This window comes from Heptranchias perlo, chromosome 3 (assembly GCF_035084215.1).
Source record: "Heptranchias perlo isolate sHepPer1 chromosome 3, sHepPer1.hap1, whole genome shotgun sequence".
Classification (NCBI taxonomy): domain Eukaryota; kingdom Metazoa; phylum Chordata; class Chondrichthyes; order Hexanchiformes; family Hexanchidae; genus Heptranchias; species Heptranchias perlo.
In genome coordinates, this window is record NC_090327.1 from 5,475,884 (window position 1) to 5,498,602 (window position 22,719).

Genomic DNA, 22,719 nt, shown 5'->3' on the forward strand with positions numbered 1-22,719 from the left:
GCAGAAGAAAAGACTGAGGAGAGGGAGGAGAGGGGGAGGAAAGGGGGAGGGAAAGAAAGGGGAATTGGGGAGGAGGAGGAGGAAAGCGAAGGGCGAGGGGGAAGGGGCAGGAAAGGTGGGGAGAAGGGGGGGAGAGAGGGATGGGAGTCAGAGGAGAGAAGGAGGTATAGGGTGAGATAAACTACCTCATGGAGTGGGAGAATAGGAAAATAACCTAAGCAGGGATTGGAAAGATCCGTCAGCGGGGGTGGGGTGGGGGGAGGGGTTGGGGGGAGGGGAGGATTGGAGAACAACCTCAGTTGGGGGAACGGGTTGCAAAAGTAACTCAAGAGAAGAGGAGGCCTCAATTTTTCCAACATTGAAGTGGTTCCGATATTTTAAAAATCTACACAAGGTCTTGTATTTATTGCTTTTAATAGGCCACAATTCAAAAAAAATTAAAATTATGGTGTTACGAACATTAACAAAGCTTAACATTAAAAGCCCTTATGACCGCGCCATCTACAGGTGTGACAGGTATTTCAGGTAAATGTGGGCACTTTTACAATGGGATGATTTTTTTTTCTCGGACCAGGTTGACTTAAGAGTTTTAAATGCCTTTTGAAATGAAATGTTGTGATCCAGCTACCATTTTCAATACATAATAGATATATAGGTCAGCGATATTGATGATATTGTAGTGAACGGAATCTCCAAGTTTGCAAATGAAACCAAAATAAGAGGCAGAGCAAAAATGAAGAATAATCCAACTCGATTTAGCAGGATTCAGATCTTTTTAGTAAATAAGTCATTATCATAGAATCATACAACACAGAAGGAGGCTATTCGGCCCATCGTACCTGTACCAGCTCTTTGAAAGAGCTATCCAATTAGTCCCACTCCCCTGCTCTTTCCTCATAGCCCTGCAATTTTCTCCCCTTCAAGTATTCATCCAGTTCCCTTTTGAAACTTATTATTGAATCTGCTTCCACCGCCCTTTCAGGCAGCGCATTCCAGATCATAACAACTCGCTGCATAAAAAAAAAATCTCCTCATCTCATCTCTGGTTCTTTTGCCAATTACCTTAAATCTGTGTCCTCTGGTTACCGACCCTCCTGCCAGTAGAAACAGTTTCTCCTTATTTACTCTATCAAAAACCCTTCATGATTTTGAATACCTCTATTAAATCTCACCTTAACCTTCTCTGCTGTGGAATCATAGAATCATCGAATGGTTACAGCATGGAAGGAGGCCATTCGGACCATCAAGTCCATGCCGGCTCTATGCAAGAGCAATCCGGCTAGTCCCACTCCCCCGCCCTTTCCCCGTTGCCCTGCAAATTTTTTCCTTTCAAGTACTTATCCAGTTCCCTTTTGAAGACCATGATTGAATCTGCCTCCACCGCCCCCTCGGGCAGTGCATTCCAGATCCTAACCACTCGTTGTGTAAAAAAGTTTTTCCTCATGTCGCCTTTGGTTCTTTTGCCAATCACCTTAAATCTATGCCCTCTGGTTCTTGACCCTTCCGCCAATAGAAACAGTTTCTCTCTATCTACTCTGTCTAGACCCTTCATGATTTTGAATACCTCGATCAAATCTCCTCTCAACCTTCTCTACTCTCAGGAGAAAAACCCCAGCTTCTCCAGTCTATCCATGTAACTAAAGTCCCTCATCCCTGGAATCATTCTAGTAAATCTCTTCTGCACCCTCTCTTAGGCCTTCACATCCTTCCTAAATTGCGGTGCCCAGAACTAGACACAATACTACAATACCTCCCAAACCCGTGACCTCTACCACCTAGAAGGACAAGAGCAGCAGGCACATGGGAACAACACCACCTGCACGTTCCCCTCCAAGTCACACACCATCCCGACTTGGAAATATATCGCCGTTCCTTCATCGTCGCTGGGTCAAAATCCTGGAACTCCCTTCCTAACAGCAGTGTGGGGGAACCGTCACCACACGGACTGCAGCGGTTCAAGAAGGCGGCTCACCACCACCTTCTCAAAGGGCAATTAGGGATGGGCAATAAATGCCGGCCTTGTCAGCGACGCCGATATTCCAAGAATGAATAAAAAATAAAGAATAAAGAGCAGAGACGGTTAAAAGGTGTAGCCGAACCAGTGTTTTATAAAGGTTATAATTCTCTAAGGAGAACAACCCCAGCTTCTCCAGTCTCTCCACATAACTGAAGTCCCTCATCCTCGGCACCATTCTAGTAAATCTCCTCTGCACCCTCTGCATTAGGTAGCAGATGCAATTTATTATGGATAAGTAAAATAATTAATGTGGGGGCTAGGTGTTTAATGGGACAGGATGCTGGTCACGAAGGAGATTTATGGGCCAATCTTTTTGGCGTTGGCCAAGAGCCCCCTTGAAAGTTTGGCAGTAGGTGGCTTGCATATGCCTGATTTGAACATTGCTGAAACCGTGGTATTTCTGGGTGCAGCTGATTAGCATGAACGCGGGCGAATGCCAGGAATAGCAGCTACTGGCTGTTGGTCATTTTGACCACGTGGGGATAGAAATTTGCGTGCTGCAGCTTAAAGGGGCAGTTAGTTTTTTTTTAATCACTTCACCGCTGATAGACTGGAAGAAGCACGAGAGAATGTTGGCAAGTGGTTGTGACAGCAGCAGGGGAGCAGCCATAGTTGAAGGAGGATGCCGTAATGATCTTGCTTCAGCACGTGCAAGTGGGAGAAGGACATCTACGTTTCTCCTGTTGGCCATCGGATTGACTCAAGGGTGGATCAGGGGAGGTGGCAGGTCTCTGATTACTGTGGCAGCACTGTCTAGAGAAACTAGTGTTGGAAAAAGTTCAATGATTCATTTTAGGAAGGATGTCAAGGCCTTGGAGAAGCCGCAGAGGAGATTTACTAGAATGGTACCAGGGATGATGGACTTCAGGGAGAGCTGGAAAGTGGGATTAGGCTGGATGGCTCTTTTTCGGCTGGCACAGACACGATGGGCCAAATGGCCTCATTCTCTGCCGCAAATTTCTATGATTCAGTTACGTGGAGAGACTAGAGAAGCTGGGATTGTTCTCCATAGAGCGGAGAAGGTTAAGGGGAGATTTAATGGAGGTGTTCAAAATTAATGAAGGGTTTTAATTGAGTAAATAAGAAGAAACTGTTTCCAGATTTAAGGTAATTGGCAAAAGAACCAGAGGGGAGATGAGGAGAAATTTCTTTACACAGCGAGTTGTGATGATCTGGACTTCGCTGCCTGAAAGGGCGGTGGAAGCAGATTCAATAGTAACTTTCAAAAGGGGAATTGGATAAACACTTAAAAAGGAAAAAATTGCAGGGCCATGGGGAAAGAGCGGGAGAGTGGGACTAATTGGATAGTTCTTTCAAAGAGCCGGCACAGGCACGATGGGCCGAATGGCCTCCTGTGCTGTATGATTCTATGATTCTATCTCACCTGGAGTGTTGAGGTAGAGGACTGCACTGTGACCTCACAGTAAATGCAGTGTAGCAACTACCAGTGGCAAATCTAATTAGAATTGTGATCTTTGAATAAATCAGTAGTGGGAAACCGCTCTGAAAGTAAAGCTGGGGTTTGTCGAAATGGGGAACGTTGCTTAGTATGGATGGGAGGAGCAACTGGGAAATCGGAGTTGCTTTGGGGGTATGTTACACTGCATGCAAATATATTTATATTTATATAATTACACATACTTTGCATATTCTGAATGTTTCTCATGCTTTATTATTCTATTTCTACTTATATAACGAGTACTAAAAGTGATGAGATGCACAGATTGATGTACTTACGTGAGTCAGATGCGTAAGTGAATTTATTTATGCATCTGTGATATAAGTGACAAATTTCTTTACTTAATTACTCTGCTCTTCTTCAATTGTAAACAATTTTACAACACCAAGTTATAGTCCAACGATTTTATTTTTAATCCCACAAGCTTTCGGGGGCTTTCCCCTTCCTCAGGCGGTGTGGAAGGGGAAAGCCGCCTGAGGAAGGGGAAAGCCCCCGAAAGCTTGTGGGATTAAAAATAAAATCGTTGGACTATAACTTGGTGTTGTAAAATTGTTTACAATTGTTAACCCCAGTCCATCACCGGCATCTCCACATCATGCTCTTCTTCAAATAGTGCTGTGGGGTCTTTCACACCCACCAACAGTGCAGCACTCCCTCAGTGCTGGAGTGGAGTGTTAGCCTGGATTATATGCTCAAGTCTCCATAGTGGGACTTGAACCCACAACCTTCCGACTGCAGAGGCTAGAGTACTACCACTGAGACTTTGCTCTGATTGTGTGACTACTGGCTACAGCCTGCTTAGGTTTAACATCTGGCACCTCAGACAGTGCAGCACTCCCTCATTACTGCACTAGAAGTGTCAGCCTAGATTCTGTGCTCAGACTCTCTGGAGTGGGACTTGAACCCATGGCCTTCAGATGCAGAGGTGAGTGTGCTGCCCACTGAGCCACAGCTGGCACCCACATACAAGAAAAGCAGAGGAAGACTCACATGATAGTTATTTCATTGCGAGCCCCTGCTCTTTGTCCATTAAAGAATGCCCTCTGAATCATGGGTTGTATTCCATATAATGGCACACACACACACACACAGTAGCTTCACTCATGCTACTTTCTTCATACAGGGGAAATGGCCCACAACCAAAAGCAAGGAAATACCACCTCCATTCCCCAAAGCTCCAGCTGCAAAACATCAGCCAGGCCCCCCGAGAACCCACTGTCACTGTCGGAGAAATAAGAGGCTAGGATTGACAAGCCACATGTAAGTAGGGTAGTCAACTCTGGTTGGACATGTAGCTAGAAGGTTTCGTCACATGACCTCCTGTCGCCAGCCGCCCCGCCCCCACGCTCCCGTCATTGGCCGCTCGACACGTCCATCTTTGCGGAGCCCTGCCTTCCCCCACCAATCGTAAAGCGAATAGACTCTTCGTTACCCGATTGGATGATTTCTTGACTGTCTGTCAGACAGCCTTTATTTTCCATCTCGGTTTTCTTTTTAATGCCCCCCGATGATTTTTCTTCAAAAGAGATCAATCTTTAATTCCTGGAGGCTCCAGGGCAATCCGGGAGGGCGTTGGCAGCCCTGCATGTAAGTAGGCACCAAAGGGAGGTATTAAACAGTGTGAAAGACATCAGGATTTTTTTTTCCAGCAAAATGGAAAATGTGGAACTGATGAGATATATGTGGACCCTTCTGGGGCAAGGTGAGAGGGAATGCCCTGTGTGAGGGAATAGCAGAACAATCTCCAAAAAGAGCCTTGTTAGCTGTGGAGGGGAATTAAGTCATCTCCTTCTACTGTCTCATAACAGAGGAACGGGGGAATCCCTCCGGGACGCCTTATTGGTTCTTGAGGACCAGTCTGCAACTGTAAACCTAGAAACAAACCGTTCAACTTTGAAACCTGATGTACAAAATATAGATTTTTAAGGCAATCATTACTCACAAATTTGATTAAAACACTTATTTTCTATATTAATGATCCAACAATTAAAGGAAAGCATTAATGTAAAAGAAAAAAGAAAAACTTGCATTTATATAGCGCCTTTCACAACCTCAGGACATCCCAAAGCACTTTTACAGCCAATGAAACACTTTTGAAGTGTCGTCACTGTTGTGATGTAGGAAACGCGGCAGCCAATTTACGCACAGCAAGCTCCCACAGACAGCAATGTGATAAAGACTGGATCATCTGTTTTAGTGATATTGTTTGAGGGATAAATATCGGCCAGGACACCGGGGAGAACTCCCCTGCTCTTCTTCGAATAGTGGCCGTGGGATCTTTTACGTCCACCTGAGAAGGCAGACGGGGCCTCGGTTTAACATCTCACCCAAAGGACGGCACTTCCGATAGTGCAGGACTGGCAGTGGGAGTGTCTGCCTAGATTTTGTGCTCAAGTCTCTGGAGTTGGGGGCTTGTACCCACGACCTTTAGAGGCGCGAGTTCCATCCACTGAGCCCCGGCTGACTTGAATAAGTATCATAAAATACAGCACTAAGTTTTAAAACCAGATCTACCGTTTTATAGGCATCCTCTGCTCGAGGGTGTCAGCTATAAAAGGGTAGATTTTACAGTCTTGATAATTGCCCCTTGTACTTGTACCAGGGTTTGCAATGACTTGGAATAAGGTGGGACGAATTGGTTTTGTTCAGTTTGACTGATGCTTAACCCACCCAGTAAACCTAGGATCTTCAAAACAAAATCACATATTAAGGGAAAATATGAATGGTTAACCTGTGGTTTGATTGCAACATTTGTGTTTTTTTCCAATTATGAGTGCATTTAAATAAAACAAAAAGCATAATGAGAGAAGTGCCTGTCTACTTAATTTGAAGTAACTGTTTCTGGGAAATGGTATTTTTCTTTTTTTTTTGCCAGTTGAACATAGGAACAGGAGGAGGCCATTCAGCCCCTCGAGCCTGTTCCGCCATTCAGTGGTTGGTCTGTATCTTAACTCCATTTACCTGCCTTGATGCCGTAACCCATAATACCCTTACCCAACAAAAATCGATCAATCTCAGATTTGAAGTTTACAATTGGCCTCCAGCCTCAACAGTTTTTTGGGGGGAGAGAGTTCCAGATTTCCACTCCCCTTTGTGTGAAGAAGTGCTTCCTGACATCACCCCTGAACGGCCTAGCTCTAATTTTAAGGTTATGCTCCCCTTGTTTTGGACTCCCCCACCAGGAAAAATAGTTTCTCTCTATCTATCCTATCAACTCCTTTAATTATCTTAAACACCTCAGTCAGCCCTTAATCTACTATACTCGAGAGAATACAAGCCTCGTCAATGCAACCTGCCCTCATAATTTAACCCTTTTAGCTCCGGTATCTTTCATCAGTTCATCCAGTTCTGTCAAGAACGAAATGTCTTATCTGCTCAAAGCAAAAAAGTGGAAGAACAAGTGAACAATTTGAGTTGAACAATTTTTTGGGGGGGATGATCCTGGGAAATTGTTTGTTTGGTATGTTCCTCTCTGATGATTGTGCAGACGGAAATACTTTGCAATATCTTTCTCGTTTCTTGTTTGATATGAAATTGAATTAATTTTTTCTGAAGAAAAGTTGTGCAAACATTTCAAGACAACACTATTATAACTATGACAGCAATACATCAAAGTATAAAGAGGTTGAGGGAACAAACTCAGGCAAGCCACATATTGGGAAATTCTTTGGCTAAATCCAGATTTCAATGTTCCCTGAATCTACAGGATAAAACCATTTTAAACTTGGTAAACAAACTATTCGAATGACAGAAACACTGTCCTATACAGAGCTCTGTGTCTATTAGATATAAACAAAGTGCATGTGTTCATATAATGAATCGCACATTAAAGGAAAAAGTAAAACATTAAAAGGCGCTTCACAGGAGCGATTATCAAACAAAATTTGATGCTGAGCCATATAAGGAGACGTTAGGACAGGTGACCAAAAGCTTAGACAAAGAGGTAGGTTTTAAGGAGTGTCTTAAAGGAGGAGAGAGAGGTAGAGAGGCGGAGAAGTAGAGGGAGGGAATTACAGAGCTGGACAGCTGAAGGCACGGCCGCCAATGGTGGAGCGATTAAAATCGGGGATGCGCAAGAGGCAAGAATTGGAGGAACGCAGAGATCTCGGAGGGTTGTAGGTCTGGAGGAGGTTACAGAGATAGGGAGGGGCGAGGCCATGGTGGGATTTGAACATGAGGATGAGAATTTTAAATTTGAGGCTTAATCTTAATATCACAATATTAGTCTTAATATCGCATTATGCATTATGTACTATCAAATAAAGCAATCTTACAATACACATAACATATAAATTCATCTTGGAAAAAAAGACTTTTTACAATGTGCAGCACTGAAAACAGAGAGAACTGGGTACCTGTTGATACAAAACACAAAGCCTTGTGTTGTATCCTCACAACCAGCATGGCATTCAAACATTCTGTGAAAACAAAACTGACTTGTAACTGACTAAATCCTAACCCAACAGAGTTATTGTCGCCTGACTAACTATGTTTTTTTTCCAAAGCTTATTTTGTTACAACCGATCGCAGTAAGATGGATTTTCATTGCTGTACACTTCCTGGTCGCGCTGTTAATAGGAACATAGGAACAGGAGTAGGCCATTCAGCCCCTCGTGCCTGCTCTGCCATTTGATAAGATCATGGCTGATCTGTGATCTAACTCCATATACCTGCCTTTGGCCCATATCCCTTAATACCTTTGGTTGCCAAAAAGCTATCTATCTCATAATGCCCTGTCGTTTCCAGCTTTGTCAAGTAACCCTTTGACGACTGAAATTCCTTTCAAAATTATGATCTGGAATGCGCTGCCTGAAAGGGCGGTGGAAGCAGATTCAATAGTAACTTTCAAAAGGGAATTGGATAAATACTTGAAGGGAAAAAATTTACAGGGCTATGGGGAAAGAGCAGGGGGTGGGGGGGGGGGGCAGTGGGACTAATTGGACAGCTCTTTCAAAGAGCTGGCACGGGCATGATGGGCCAAATGGCCTCCCCCCTGTGCCGTATCATTCTATGATACTACGATACTATTACAGCACATAACGTTTTCTCATGTTTTAACAAACAAATTTCTGTACAATTATATTATTGAACTGTATAAAAGGAAATATGTTTAAAAAGAAACTCAAAACAGTGCTTTATTATTTTGTGCAATCCCACCTTCCCAAAATATTCAACTAATTTTAGTTTCCTTATGATGGAATAATTGCTATCCCAATTATCAATGGGTACATAGTACCATGCACTTATAGTAGATCAGTTTCCTTAATAGGAATGACACTAGCCTTCAACATTTTACCAGTCATTTCTCTGTTTTCAGTGCCCCTTGCTAGTCATACAGATGAGAGAAGTTCTCTTGTGGTATCTTTTTCCTTCTTTTCTTCACTTTTATCGATATCGATGACTTGAGAACTTCCCGGTTTGATAGCCAGGTCCTCGTACTCGATGGCTTGGCTCCTATTGTCCTCCACCTCCGCGTATTTGCCCCTAGAAGGCTGTGTAGATTTGAAAATGTCTTTAAAATGGTGCTTCAGTTCCTTGTCTGGGCGGAACAGATACTCGTAGAGGGCGGCTGCGATTATCCCCCCCATCATAGGACCCACCCAGTAAACCTGAAACAGAGCGGGGAAGGAAAACGACACAGTGACAATTACAATGAATTATAATTTGTATTTTTTTTTTTGTTCGTCAAGTTTTGAGAACCAAGATTTTTTCACGTTTGTTATTCTGTATTTCTTGCTAAAATAATCAGAACGTGGGGGTGAAAAAGTTCAGAAGGTTGAGTTTGGGACGCTGAGAATGACATGGTTTTAAGTAGCATATTATGGGGATGAGTGATTGAACCTGTCCTGTGTGAACATAACAAAACTTTGACTTCACATTGGACAGGAAAACCAGTTAAAGAGAGAAAATAGGGAGAGTGAAACTTAAACACATAGTGATTTCCAAAAATTTGTTTCCAATCTCAATAACAACTTGCATTTATATAGCGCCTTTAACGCAGTAAAACGTCCCATGGCCCCTCGCAGGAGCGATTATCAAACAAAATTTGACACCGAACCACATAAGGAGTTTTCAGGACAGGTGAGCAAAAGCTTGGTCAAAAAGGTAGGTTTTAAGGAGCGTCTTAAACAAGGAGAGAGAGGCGAAGAGGGGGGAGAGCTCTCCCACCGTAATGTGAGTGTAAAATCGGAGGAAACCTAGGGCGTTTGCCCTCTTTCTTCAGGGTTTCTGACAAAGTCACAGTGGGAAATCTGGAGAAGTCAAACAGAAATTCCAGGCGATAACATGTCAGCTCTTCAGTCAGCTGCTGACGTATTAGTCCTGGTGTAAGGCTAATTTTTCTTGCAATCAGCCAATACAGGAGAATCAATTTCGAATAAGTCACAGACAAGCACATTTTATTACATTAAAATCTCAAAAACTATTGGGGTAGTCGTGGATCAGTTTACAGCAATATAGCTTTTAAAACTCTCCTCTCATGGTTTCACATTGCCTTTGAATGACCTCCAATGTTTTCCATTATTACCTTGTTTGGTAGATTAGTTCAAACATTTATTAATCTTTGAACAAGGAAGTTGTTTTTCAGCTATGTGCGCTAAATTTATTTTCACCAACATCCATTTAAAGAGGAAAGACTTGCATTTTTTATAGCATCTTTCACAACCTCAGGATGCGCTCAAAGCGCTTTACAACCAATGAAGTACTTTTTGAAGTGCAGTCACTGTTGTGATGTAGGATACGCGGCAGCCAATTTGCGCACAGCAAGATCCCACAAACAGCAATGAGATAATGACCAAATTGTGAAATTCCCTCGCTGAACCTCACCGCCTCTCTACCTCTCTCTCCTCCTTTAAGACGCTCCTTAAAACCTACGTCACCTGTCCTAATACCTCCTTAAGCGTCTCGGTGTCAAATTTTGTCTTGAAGGCGAGAATATGTGCAGGGCTATGGGGAAAGGACAGGGGGAGTGGGATTAATTGGATAGCTCTTTCAAAGAACCGGCACAGGCACGACGGGCCGAATGGCCTCCTTCTGTGTTGTATCATCCTGTTTGAGTGATAAATATTGGCCATGGCACCAGGAAGAACTCCACTGCTCTTCTTTGAATAGTGGCCGTGGGATCTTTTACGTCCACCTGAGGGGGCAGACAGGGCCTCGGTTTAACGCCTCATCCAAAATACAGCACCTCCGACAGTGCTGCGCTCCCTCAGTACTGCACTGGGAGTGTCAGCCTGGATTACAGGCTCAAGTTGCTGGAGTGGGACAATGACTCAGAGGCGAGAGTGCTACCCACTGAGCCACGGCTGACACTTTAGATCCTCTGGACCTGATTTCTTGACTTATTGACAAAAGGTCCCCAACCCAAGTACCAACCCGTTAATGGCATTGGTGATCTGTTAGGGGACCGCTCAGCAGGCACTGACTGGCAGAGGAGCCTTCACCCTTGGTGTGGGCAAAGCTTTCTTCTTCTCCTCAGGCTCTGAGACCCCCACCTTGCTTTCTTAGTGTCTCCTGTTTCCATTTCAGACCTTACCTCCCACTGCCTCAGGTATTGGCACAAACTGATCCAAAACTCTGCTGCCTGTATCCTAACTTGCACTAAGTCCCATTCACCCATCACCCTTGTGCCCGCTGACTACATTGGCTCCCGGTCCAGGAACGCCTTGATTTTAAAATTCTCATCCTTGTGTTCAAATGCCTCCATGGCCTCACCCCTCCCTATCTCTGTAACCTCCTCCAGCCCTCCAGCCCTCCGAGGTATCTGCGCTCCTCCAATTCTGGCCTCTTGCACATCCCTGATTTTAATCACTCCAACATTGGCGGCCGTGCCTTCAGCTGCCTAGGCCCTAAGTTGTGAAATTCCCTCCCTGAACCTCACCGCCTCTCTACCTCTCTCCCCTCCTTTAAGACGCTCCTTAAAACCTACCTCTTTGACCAAGCTTTTGGTCACCTGTCCTAATATCTCCTTAAGTGTATCGGTGTCAAATTTTGTCTCGAAGGCGAGAATATGTGCAGGGCTATGGGGAAAGGACAGGGGGAGTGGGATTAATTGGATAGCTCTTTCAAAGAACCAGCACAGGCACGATGGGCCGAATGGCCTCCTTCTGTGTTGTATCATCCTATGATTATATGATTCTAGAGAGCTTGGCAATATGCTAATTTGACCACATCAGTCCATCATTTAGGCATCATTTGAATTAGCATTGAGTTTTATTTTATTGCTGCTAATGGTGTGACTAATAATTACCCATTGGTTTTCCCATTTTCCTGTAATAACTGCAGGTCCAAATGATCGAGCGGGATTCATACTAGCGCCAGTGTAGTTAATCTGAAGCAGGGAGAAAAAAAAGTTAGCATCAGCTGGAAAATACAAGTAGGTTTGAATAAATTCCAATCTATTTCAAGGTGGGTTTAAAAGACTTACAGCAAACATGTGTCCAATGACTACAGAGAGACCAATTGCCAAAGCTGCTGAGCCCTTGAGGTCATCACGTTTTGAGTCACAGGTGGCAAAGATTGTAAACACCAGCTGGAATGTTATAAACAGTTCAACCAACAGACCATGGCCAGCTGAAAGTTTTCCATTAATCTGTAATATTAAGGTGAAGGATGGAGTCATGACTGTGATATAATTTAAAGTTTTTACATGAGTACACATAATGATCTTTATTTGGTATCTACATTCTTAATGAAACAAAAAGCAATTTCAAAGTTTTCTTTCTGACTAGAAAGTTTAAAGAAGAAGAGTGAAAGAAAGAACATAAGAACATAAGAACATAGAAGCAGGAGTAGGCCTTTTGGCCCCTCGAGCCTGCTCCGCCATTCAATAAGATCATGGCTGATCTTCGACCTCAACTCCACTTTCCCGCCCGATCCCCATATCCTTGTGATTCCCTTAGAGTCCAAAAATCTATCCATCTCAGTCTTGAATATACTCAATGACTGAGCATCCACCGCCCTCTGGGATATAGAATTCCAAAGATTCACAACCCTCTGAGTGGAGAAATCTTTCCTCATCTTGGTCCGAAATGGCCCACCCCTTAGCTTGAGACTATGACCCCTAGTTCTAGACTCTCCAGCCAGGGGAAACAGCCTCTCAGCATCTACCCTGTCAAGCCCTCTAAGAATTTTACACGTTTCAATGAGATCACCTCTCATTCTCCTAAACTCCAGAGAGTATAGGCCCATTCTACTCAATCTCTCCTCATAGGACAATCCTCTCATCCCAGGAATCAATCTAGTGAACCTTCGTTGCACCGCCTCTAAGGCAAGCATGTTAATTGTATCCATGTGATTTATATCAATTAGTGTTAATTGTATTCAGGTGGTGCATATCAATTGGGGACTCTCTTGGATCCATTTATGTGAGAGCTTATCTTGGGTGTGGGATATGTAATGTGGATCTCTGTGAATAAAGGCTTGGAAGCAACTGAAGACTAGGCTCTAGTATTCCATCCTTCACCACCAGGCTATCCAGCTCAAAACAAGTATATCCTTCCTTGGGTTAGGAGGCCAAAACTGTACACCAGGTGTAGTCTCACCAGAGCCCTATATAATTGGTGCAAGACCTTGCAATAAAGGTTAACATACCATTTGCATTCCTAATTGCTTGCTGTACCTGCATGTTAACGTTCTGTGATTCGTGTACAAGGACACCCAAATCCCTCTGAGAGAGAGAGAAAAAGAAAAGAAAAGAAAGAACTTGCATTTATATAGCGCCTTTCATAACCTCAGGACGTCCCGAGCGCTTTACAGCCAATGGAGTGCTTTTTGAAGTGTAGTCACTATTGTAATGTAGGAAATGCAGCAGCCAATTTGTGCACAGCAAGCTCCCACAAACAGCAATGTGATAATGACCAGATAATCTGCTTTTAGTGATGTTGGTTGAGGGATAAACATTGGCCAGGACACTGGGGAGAACTCCCCTGCTCTTCTTCGAAATAGTGGCCATGGGATCTTTTACGTCCACCTGAAAGACGCCAACTCCAAGAGTGTATCACTCCCTCAGTACTGCACTGGAGTATCAACCTTGATGTACTCAAGTCTCTGACTCAGAGGCGAGAGGTCCACCCACTGAGCCAAGGCTGACACCATTGTTGTTAGCAACTTTTGATAATTGACTCCCCAGCCCCATTTCTTTCCAATCTGCTAACAGTTTTATGAGATTCAATTACCATGGTAACTCCTAGTCCGCCCACAACATCTGACGGTGTAATCAGGTAGAGGATTCCTGCTCCTACAATGGCACCGATACATTGTGCAAGAATGTAGAAGATTCCCTTGGCGAGGCTGAGCTTCCTGGTGCACACCATGGCAGCGGTTACCACAGGGTTAATGTGACCCCCACTGATGTGACCAAAGCACTGTACCATGGTGGCGATGCTGAGCCCGAAACAGAGAGAGATGAGGACAATGTCCAACGGTCCATTTTTATCGCCCCAGCCAATTGTGGACCCCAGGCTGAGAAGCACAAAGATGAGAGTTGCCAAGAACTCCCCGGAAACTGCTCTCCAGAATGGTTGTGTCCAGATCCCTTTGAATGCCGTCATAGCCGCCTCAAACTTGCACAATGGCGAGCACTTACTGGAAGAAGCAAAAGAAAGGAAAAGGTTAGGATCTTCTGAAATGGACCTCCCACAACCCTTAGTCTAGCAGTGAAACCCATTAAAAGGTAGCGGAGGCCAGCTATTTGTCCTTCAACAACAACAACAACTTGCATTTATATAGCGCCCTTAACGTAGTAAAACATCCCAAGGCGCTTCACAGGAGCGATTATCAGACAAAATTTCACACCGAGCCATATATTAAGTTTCATTGAGTTACACTGACTCTACAGCACAGAAACAGGCCATTCAACGCAACTGGTCTATGCCGGCATTTAATGCTCCACACGAATCTCCTCCCTCCCTACTTCATCTATCCCTATCAGCATATTCCTTCTATTTCTTTCTCCTTTGTGTGCTTATCTAGCTTCCCCTTAAATGCATCTGTGCTGTTTGCCTCAAATACTCATAAGAAAAGGTGCAGGAGTAGGCCAAACGGGCCCTCGAGCCTGTTCCGCCATTCAATCTGATCTTTGACTTCAACTCCACTTTCCCGTCCGATCCCCATATCCCTTGATTCCCCTAGAGTCAAAAAATCCATCTATCTCAGCCTTGAATATACTCAATGGCTCAGCGTCCACAGCTCTTTGGGGTAGAGAATTCCAAAGATTCACAACCCTTTGAGCGAAAAAATTCCTCCTCATCTCAGTCTTAAATGGCTGACCCCTTATCCTGAGACTATGCCCCCTCATTTTAGACTCTCCAGCCATGGGAAACAACCTCTTAGCATCTCCCTGTCAAGCCCCCTCAGAATCTTATATGTTTCAATGAGATCACCTCTCATTCTTCTAAACTCCAAGATGTGGAGATGCCGGTGATGGACTGGGGTTGACACCAGGTTATAGTCCAACTGTTTTATTTGAAAATCACAAGCTTTCGGAGGCTTTCTCCTTCGTCAGGTGAGCGAGTGTGGGATTCCATGGAAGGTTACCGCATTTATAGTCAGAGAACAATCCCTGGTGATTACAGATAATCTTTCCAACTGCCCGTTGTCAAGGCAATCAAAGTGTTCAGACAGAGTGATGTTACCTACAGGACCACCGAATACACAAACGGCCAGAACAAAAGACAGACAGAGAGAGAGAGAGAAACATCCGAAAGGAAGAGAAAGACAGAGAATGACCCGTTGTGTTAAAAACAGATAACTTTTTTTTGCTGGTGGGGTTACGTGTAGCGTGACATGAACCCAAGATCCTGGTTGAGGCCATCCTCATGGGTGTGGAACTTGGCTATCAATTTCTGTTCGACGATTTTGCGTTGTCGTGTGTCTCGAAGGCTGCCTTGGAGAACGCTTACCCGAAGATTGGTGGCTGAATGTCCTTGACTGCTGAAGTGTTCCCCGATTGGGAGGGAACCCTCCTGTCTGGCGATTGTTGCGCGGTGTCCGTTCATCCGTTGTCGCAGTGTCTGCATGGTCTCGCCGATGTACCATGCCGTTCCGGGGCATCCTTTAACCAGCGAAAAAAAGTTATCTGTTTTTAACACAACGGGTCTTTCTCTGTCTTTCTCTTCCTTTCGGATGTTTCTCTCTCTCTCTCTGTCTGTCTTTTGTTCTGGCCGTTTGTGTATTCGGTGGTCCTGTAGGTAACATCACTCTGTCTGAACACTTTGATTGCCTTGACAACGGGCAGTTGGAAAGATTATCTGTAATCACCAGGTATTGTTCTCTGACTATAAATGCGGTAACCTTCCATGGAATCCCACACTCGCTCACCTGACGAAGGAGAAAGCCTCCGAAAGCTTGTGATTTTCAAATAAAACAGTTGGACTATAACCTGGTGTTGTAAGATTCCTTACATTTCTAAACTCCAGAGAATATAGGCCCATTCTACTCAATCTCTTATAATAGGACAACCCTCTTATCCCAGGAATCAATCTAGTGAACCTTTGTTGCACTGCCTCTAAGGAAAGTATATCCTTCCTTAGATAAGGAGACCAAAACTGTACACAGTACTCCAGGTGTGGTCTCACCAAAGCCCTGTACAAATGTAGTAAGACTTCCTTACTCTTGTACTCCAACCCCCTTGCAGTAAAGGCCAACATGCCATTTCGGTACTCCTTGTGGTAGCGAGTTCTACATTCTTACCACTCTTTTGGTAAAGAAGTTAAGGAGATATTAGGACAGGTAACCAAAAGCTTGGTGAAAGGGGTAGTTTTTAAGGAGCGTGTTCAAGGAGAAGAGAGAGGTAGAGAGGCGGAGAGGTTTAGGGAGGGAATTCCAGAGTTAATGAGGTTCCCAAGAGACTTGCAGAAAATTATTTCCTCTTGCTGCACAGGTGGTCAAGTTGCTTTGCAAATTTGCAATTTCCTCCCACGTGTAAGGGCACACTGGGAGATTTCCCAAGTGCTCCTGTGAAGGGTTCCATTGATCTGTATTATTGGTGCCTTCTTTTATCCGTGAGAATCCCAAAGAATCTCATTCTCTTTTGGGGGAAGCCGGTCTGGCCCTGCCCGGGCAAATAACAAGATTCTACCTTTAAATATAAGTGTCCTGGCCAATATTTATCATCTGACTAACATTGCCAAGGACAGATTATCTGGTCTTTACCACATTGCTGTTTGTGGCATCTTTCTGTGCACAAATTGGCTGCTGCGTTTCCTACATTATAACAATGATTACACATCAAAAAGTTCTTCATTGGTTGTGAAGCATTTTGGGATGTCCTGAGGTTGTGAAGGGTGTTGTATAAATGCAAGTCTTTCTTTCCTTCTGAAGACCACATTGCCTTAAATTCAACTCTATATATTCTCCAGTCAATTACTTGTGATCCAATTTTATTCTTCAGATTATCTGTCTCTAAAGGCTTGTATTCCCTCGAATATAGAAGATTAAGGGGTGATCTAATTGAGGTGTCTAAGATAATTCAAGAAGCTAATAGGGTAGAAAGAGAGAAACTATTTCCTCTGGTGGGGAGAGTCCAGAGCAAGGGGGCATAACCTTAAAATTAGAGCTCGGCCATTCAGGGGTGATGTCAGGAAGCACTTCTTCACACAAAGGGGAGTGGAAATCTGGAACTCTCTGAGGCTGGGGGTCAATTGAAAATTTCAAAACTAAGATTGATCGATTTTTGTTAGGTAAGGGTATTAAGGGTTACGGAACCAAGGTGGGTAGATGGAGTTAAGATACAGATCAGCCATGATCTAACTGAATGGGCTCGATGGGCTGAATGGCCTACACCTGTTCCTATGTTCCAAAGGTTATCTGGTATTTGTTAGTTACTTTTAGTGAATTGTTTAAAGATTTTAAAGAATCTACATTTATTTTAGATTAATGCTGAATTAGTCATTAGTTTAGCTGCTGGTCTCTCTGTGCAAACAAAGCTAGATCATGTTTTCTATTAGAGAGCTTTTTTGCGGGTATCAATGTTTGTGTTTTTATTGCTTTTTCATTGCCTGCACAGTGGTTTAAAATCTTGGCAGTTTAAGGAATAAAGTTCTTATGTTCTTACACTAGCACCACTGAACCTGAAGAGGGCGGTACACACAGTTATTGTGCATACCACTTTAAGAGAATGGAGCAATAAGGGGTGTACAGATCATCTTAATGCACAAAATCATCAACTTAATGCACACAATCATCAATTTAAAAGAAAAAATGTGATTGCTGGCAAATAATCAACAGGATGCAGAATTCTGGAAGCGCAGCTGGGATTGTTCTCCTTGGAGCAGAGAAGGTTATGGGGAGATTTGATAGAGGTGTTCAAAATCATGAAGGGGATTTGATAGAGTAAATAAGGAGAAACTGTTTCCACTGACAGGAGGGTCGGTAACCAGAGGACACAGATTTGAGATAATTGGCAAAAGAATCAGGGGGGAGAGGAGGCGATTTTTTTACACAGCGAGTTGCTAAGATCTGGAATGCGCTGCCTGAAAGGGCGGTGGAAGCAGATTCAATAGTAACTTTCAAAAGGGGAATTGGATAAATACTTGAAGGGGAAAAAATTTGCAGGGCTGTGGGGAAAGGGCAGCGTAAATGGGACTAATTGGACAGCTCTTTCAAAGAGCCGGCACAGGCACGATGGGCCGAATGGCCTCCTTCTGTGCTGTACAATTCTATGATTCTATGATTCTAAATCTACTGTGAATCTTCTTCATCATTACAGCAAGGAGATGCAAAGTCAAAAAAAAATAATGTTTATTAATGTCCAGATACTGCATTTTTTCGACATGATATCAGTATTTACGTACAAGTCACCACCCCTGCGCTGCAGTGGAAAGTTTCTTGGCTTCAGTGGTTTCAGGACTGGCTCCTAGCAACATAAATGGTGCTCAATACTGAGATACGACCAGAGCAAATAACTGAGCTCCAATCCATCCCTACCCAATGTTTAAATCAATATTGATGCCTATTAAAGTTATGGGTTTTATTAATACTTTAAAAATTAGGCAGGAACAAAGAGTTTTTAAGTTTTGTCTCTTATGACTAATCCTTTTCACCTGAACTAAACCCTCTCAAAAGGGAATTGGATATATCCTCGCAAAGGAAACATTTGCAGGGCTATGGGGAAAGAGCAGGGGGGGTGGGACTAATTGGATAGCTCTTTCAAAGAGCTGGCGCAGGCACGAGGGGCCAAATGGCCTTGTTCTGTGCTGACCCTATAAACCCACTGACGCAGGCAATTGCCCCGATGGTTTGGGCGTTTGTAACTGACAGAATAAGATTTGTGTAACTAAAATGGCCTTTAATATTCTTTAACTGTGCCTATGTACTTTTGAACCGTTAAATAAAATAGCACGGACCAGTTGGGCCGAATGGCCTGTTTCTGTGCTGTACATTCTATGTAATTAGACCGGGCTATGTGGTCTAGAATGTCCCGAAACTAAGTGTTGTGGTGGGTTTTGAAGCATATGAAAGGAACAATTTTAACTGGAGAGCAAATCAATTTTACCAAACACACACGCAGTAACAAATCTGTATGTAATGAAATAAGCACCAACTCAGTCCTGGGTATCAACAGGACAGCCCAAGGCAGGCTGGTAACTTCAAACTGGCACTGATAAGTTTCAGCCTGAAACTATTATATAAAATAATTCTCAGGTATGAAACTATCATCTATGTTTAAACAGCCTGTCCTTTAATGTACAATCTGCTCACTAACTGTGAACATTAGTTCAAAGTGTTTGCTGATCTCTTGCTCACTTTTTAATCTAACCCACCACTGCCAGAAGTTATAAGAGATCTGAACCGCAAACGAGCTCGAAGCAAATCCGTGGGTTAGTCTATCCCCATAACTCACTGCTGTCATTAAATGTTATCTGTGTCTGAATTTTTACTTCCACTTTAAAATTCTGGCAAAACCACAGGCTTTACTTTTCGTTATTTTACGATTATATTTGTTGCTTAGGCTATTTTACAAAGTCAAGAGTTCATCTAATCTCAGACTCGACTTGTAACAGATTTTGCAAAGGACTGTTAAATACCTTGGCGGTGATGATGTGTTCCTACTGGCCGTGTACAGAGAGTGGAACAGGGGCTGCGGCTCCGGTTCGCCTCCCTGGTGTGAGCGGTACATTGTAGCTCCTGGAGCCCCCGCACCTCTCTTTAATAAGCGGCCAGAGAGAGAGAGAGAGAGAAAGCACGTCCCCCAGGGACAGGGTAACACCTGGATAAATAGGGCGGTACTCAGACAGTCCCGCCCCAATACACTGCCTGGGTATGACACTGTGTACCTAAATAACAGTGTGACAGACAGATACACACACACAAACCCCCTCACACACACACACACACAACCCACACACAGACACAGACACACAATCCACACACACACTTGGTTAGGAAGTTGGCTGAGCGAAAGGCGACAGAGAGTAGGGATAATGGGTAGGTACTCACATTGGCAGGATGTGACTAGTGGAGTCCCGCAGGGATCTGTCTTGGGGCCTCAATTATTCACAATATTTATTAACGACTTAGATGAAGGCATAGAAAGTCTCATATCTAAGTTTGCCGATGACACAAAGATTGGTGGCATTGTAAGCAGTGTAGATGAAAACATAAAATTACAAAGGGATATTGATAGATTAGGTGAATGGGCAAAACTGTGGCAAATGGAATTCAATGCAGACAAATGTGAGGTCATCCACTTTGGATCAAAAAAGGATAGAACAGGGTACTTTCTAAATGGTAAAAAGTTAAAAACTGTGGATGTCCAAAGGGACTGAGGGGTTCAGGTACATAGATCATTGAAGTGTCATGAACAGGTGCAGAAAATAATCAAGAAGGCAAATGGAATGCTGGCCTTTATATCTAGAGGACTAGAGTACAAGGGGGCAGAAGTTATGCTGCAGCTGTACAAAACCCTGGTTAGACCGCACCTGGAGTACTGTGAGCAGTTCTGGGCACCGCACCTTCGGAAGGACATATTGGCCTTGGAGGGAGTGCAGCGTAGGTTTACTAGAATGATACCCGGACTTCAAGGGTTAAGTTACGAGGAGAGATTACACAAATTGGGGTTGTATTCGCTAGAGTTTCGAAGGTTAAGGGGTGATCTGATCGAAGTTTATAAGATATTAAGGGGAACAGATATGGTGGATAGACAGAAACTATTTCCGCTGGTTGGGGATTCTAGGAGTAGGGGGCACAGTCTAAAAATTAGAGCCAGACCTTTCAGGAGTGAGATTAGAAAACATTCCTACACACAAAGGGTGGTAGAAGTTTGGAACTCTCTTCCGCAAAAGGCAATTGATACTAGCTCAATTGCTAAATTTAAATGTGAGATAGATAGATTTTTGGCAACCAAAGGTATTAAGGGATATGGGCCAAAGGCAGGTATATGGAGCTAGATCACAGATCAGCCATGATCTTATCAAATGGTGGAGCAGGCACGAGGGGCTGAATGGCCTACTCCTGTTCCTATGTTCCTACACACAGACACACACAAACCCCCCCCCACACAGACACACACAAACCCCCCCCCACACAGACACACACAAACCCCCCCCCACACAGACACACACAAACCCCTCCACACACAGACACACACAAACCACCCCACACACAGACACACACAAACCCCCCCCCACACAGACACACACAAACCCCTCCACACACAGACACACACAAACCACCCCACACACAGACACACACAAACCCCCCCACACACAGACACACACAAACCCCCCCACACACAGACACACACAAACCCCCCCACACACAGACACACACAAACCCCCCCACACAGACACACACAAACCCCTCCACACACAGACACACACAAACCCCCCCACACACAGACACACACAAACCCCCCCACACACAGACACACACAAACCCCCCCACACAGACACACACAAACCCCCCCACACAGACACACACAAACCCCCCCACACACAGACACACACAAACCCCCCCACACAGACACACACAAACCCCCCCACACAGACACACACAAACCCCCCCACACAGACACACACAAACCCCCCCACACACAGACACACACAAACCCCCCCACACAGACACACACAAACCCCCCCACACACAGACACACACAAACCCCCCCACACACAGACACACACAAACCCTCCACACACAGACACACACAAACCCCCCCACACACAGACACACACAAACCCCCCCACACACAGACACACACAAACCCCCCACACACAGACACACACAAACCCCCCCACACACAGACACACACAAACCCCCCCACACACAGACACACACAAACCCCCCCACACACAGACACACACAAACCCCCCCACACACAGACACACACAAACCCCCCACACACAGACACACACAAACCCTCCACACACAGACACACACAAACCCCCCCACACACAGACACACACAAACCCCCCCACACACAGACACACACAAACCCCCCAACACACAGACACACACAAACCCCCCCACACACAGACACACACAAACCCCCCCACACACAGACACACACAAACCCCCCCACACACAGACACACACAAACCCCCCCACACACAGACACACACAAACCCCCCCACACAGACACACACAAACCCCCCCACACACAGACACACACAAACCCCCCCACACACAGACACACACAAACCCCCCCACACACAGACACACACAAACCCCCCCACACACAGACACACACAAACCCCCCCCCACACAGACACACACAAACCCCCCCACACACAGACACATACAAACCCTCCACACACAGACACACACAAACCCCCCCACACACAGACACACAGACACACAACCTCCTTCCCCCCCCCCAACACACAGGCATACACAGAGGCTCACCCCAATACACACACACTTCCCACACACACCGGAACACACACACACACAAACAAACACACACACACCAACACACACACATACACCAACACATACACACACACCAACACACACACACACACCAACACATACACACACACCAACACACACACACCAACACACACACACCAACACACATACACCAACACACACACATACACCAACACACACACACCAACACACATACACCAACACACACACATACACCAACACACACACACCAACACACATACACCAACACACACACATACACCAACACACACACACCAACACACATACACCAACACACACACATACACCAACACACACACACCAACACACATACACCAACACACACACACCAACACACACACACCAACACACACAC

The 22,719-nt window shown here is 44.6% G+C and overlaps 1 protein-coding gene across 1 annotated transcript; it reads right to left on the minus strand.

The window, feature by feature from the left end:
- Positions 1-5,421: 5,421 nt before the first annotated feature.
- Positions 5,422-19,625, minus strand: aqp4 (aquaporin 4). Its single transcript, XM_067977894.1, has 5 exons — positions 19,502-19,625; positions 13,652-14,060; positions 11,902-12,066; positions 11,725-11,805; positions 5,422-9,085 (listed from the first exon to the last, which is right to left on the minus strand). The coding sequence occupies exons 1-5, from the start codon at positions 19,591-19,593 to the stop codon at positions 8,807-8,809; spliced, it is 1,026 nt and encodes a 341-aa protein (XP_067833995.1). The 5' UTR covers positions 19,594-19,625; the 3' UTR covers positions 5,422-8,806.
- Between the last annotated feature and the right edge of the window lie 3,094 nt (positions 19,626-22,719).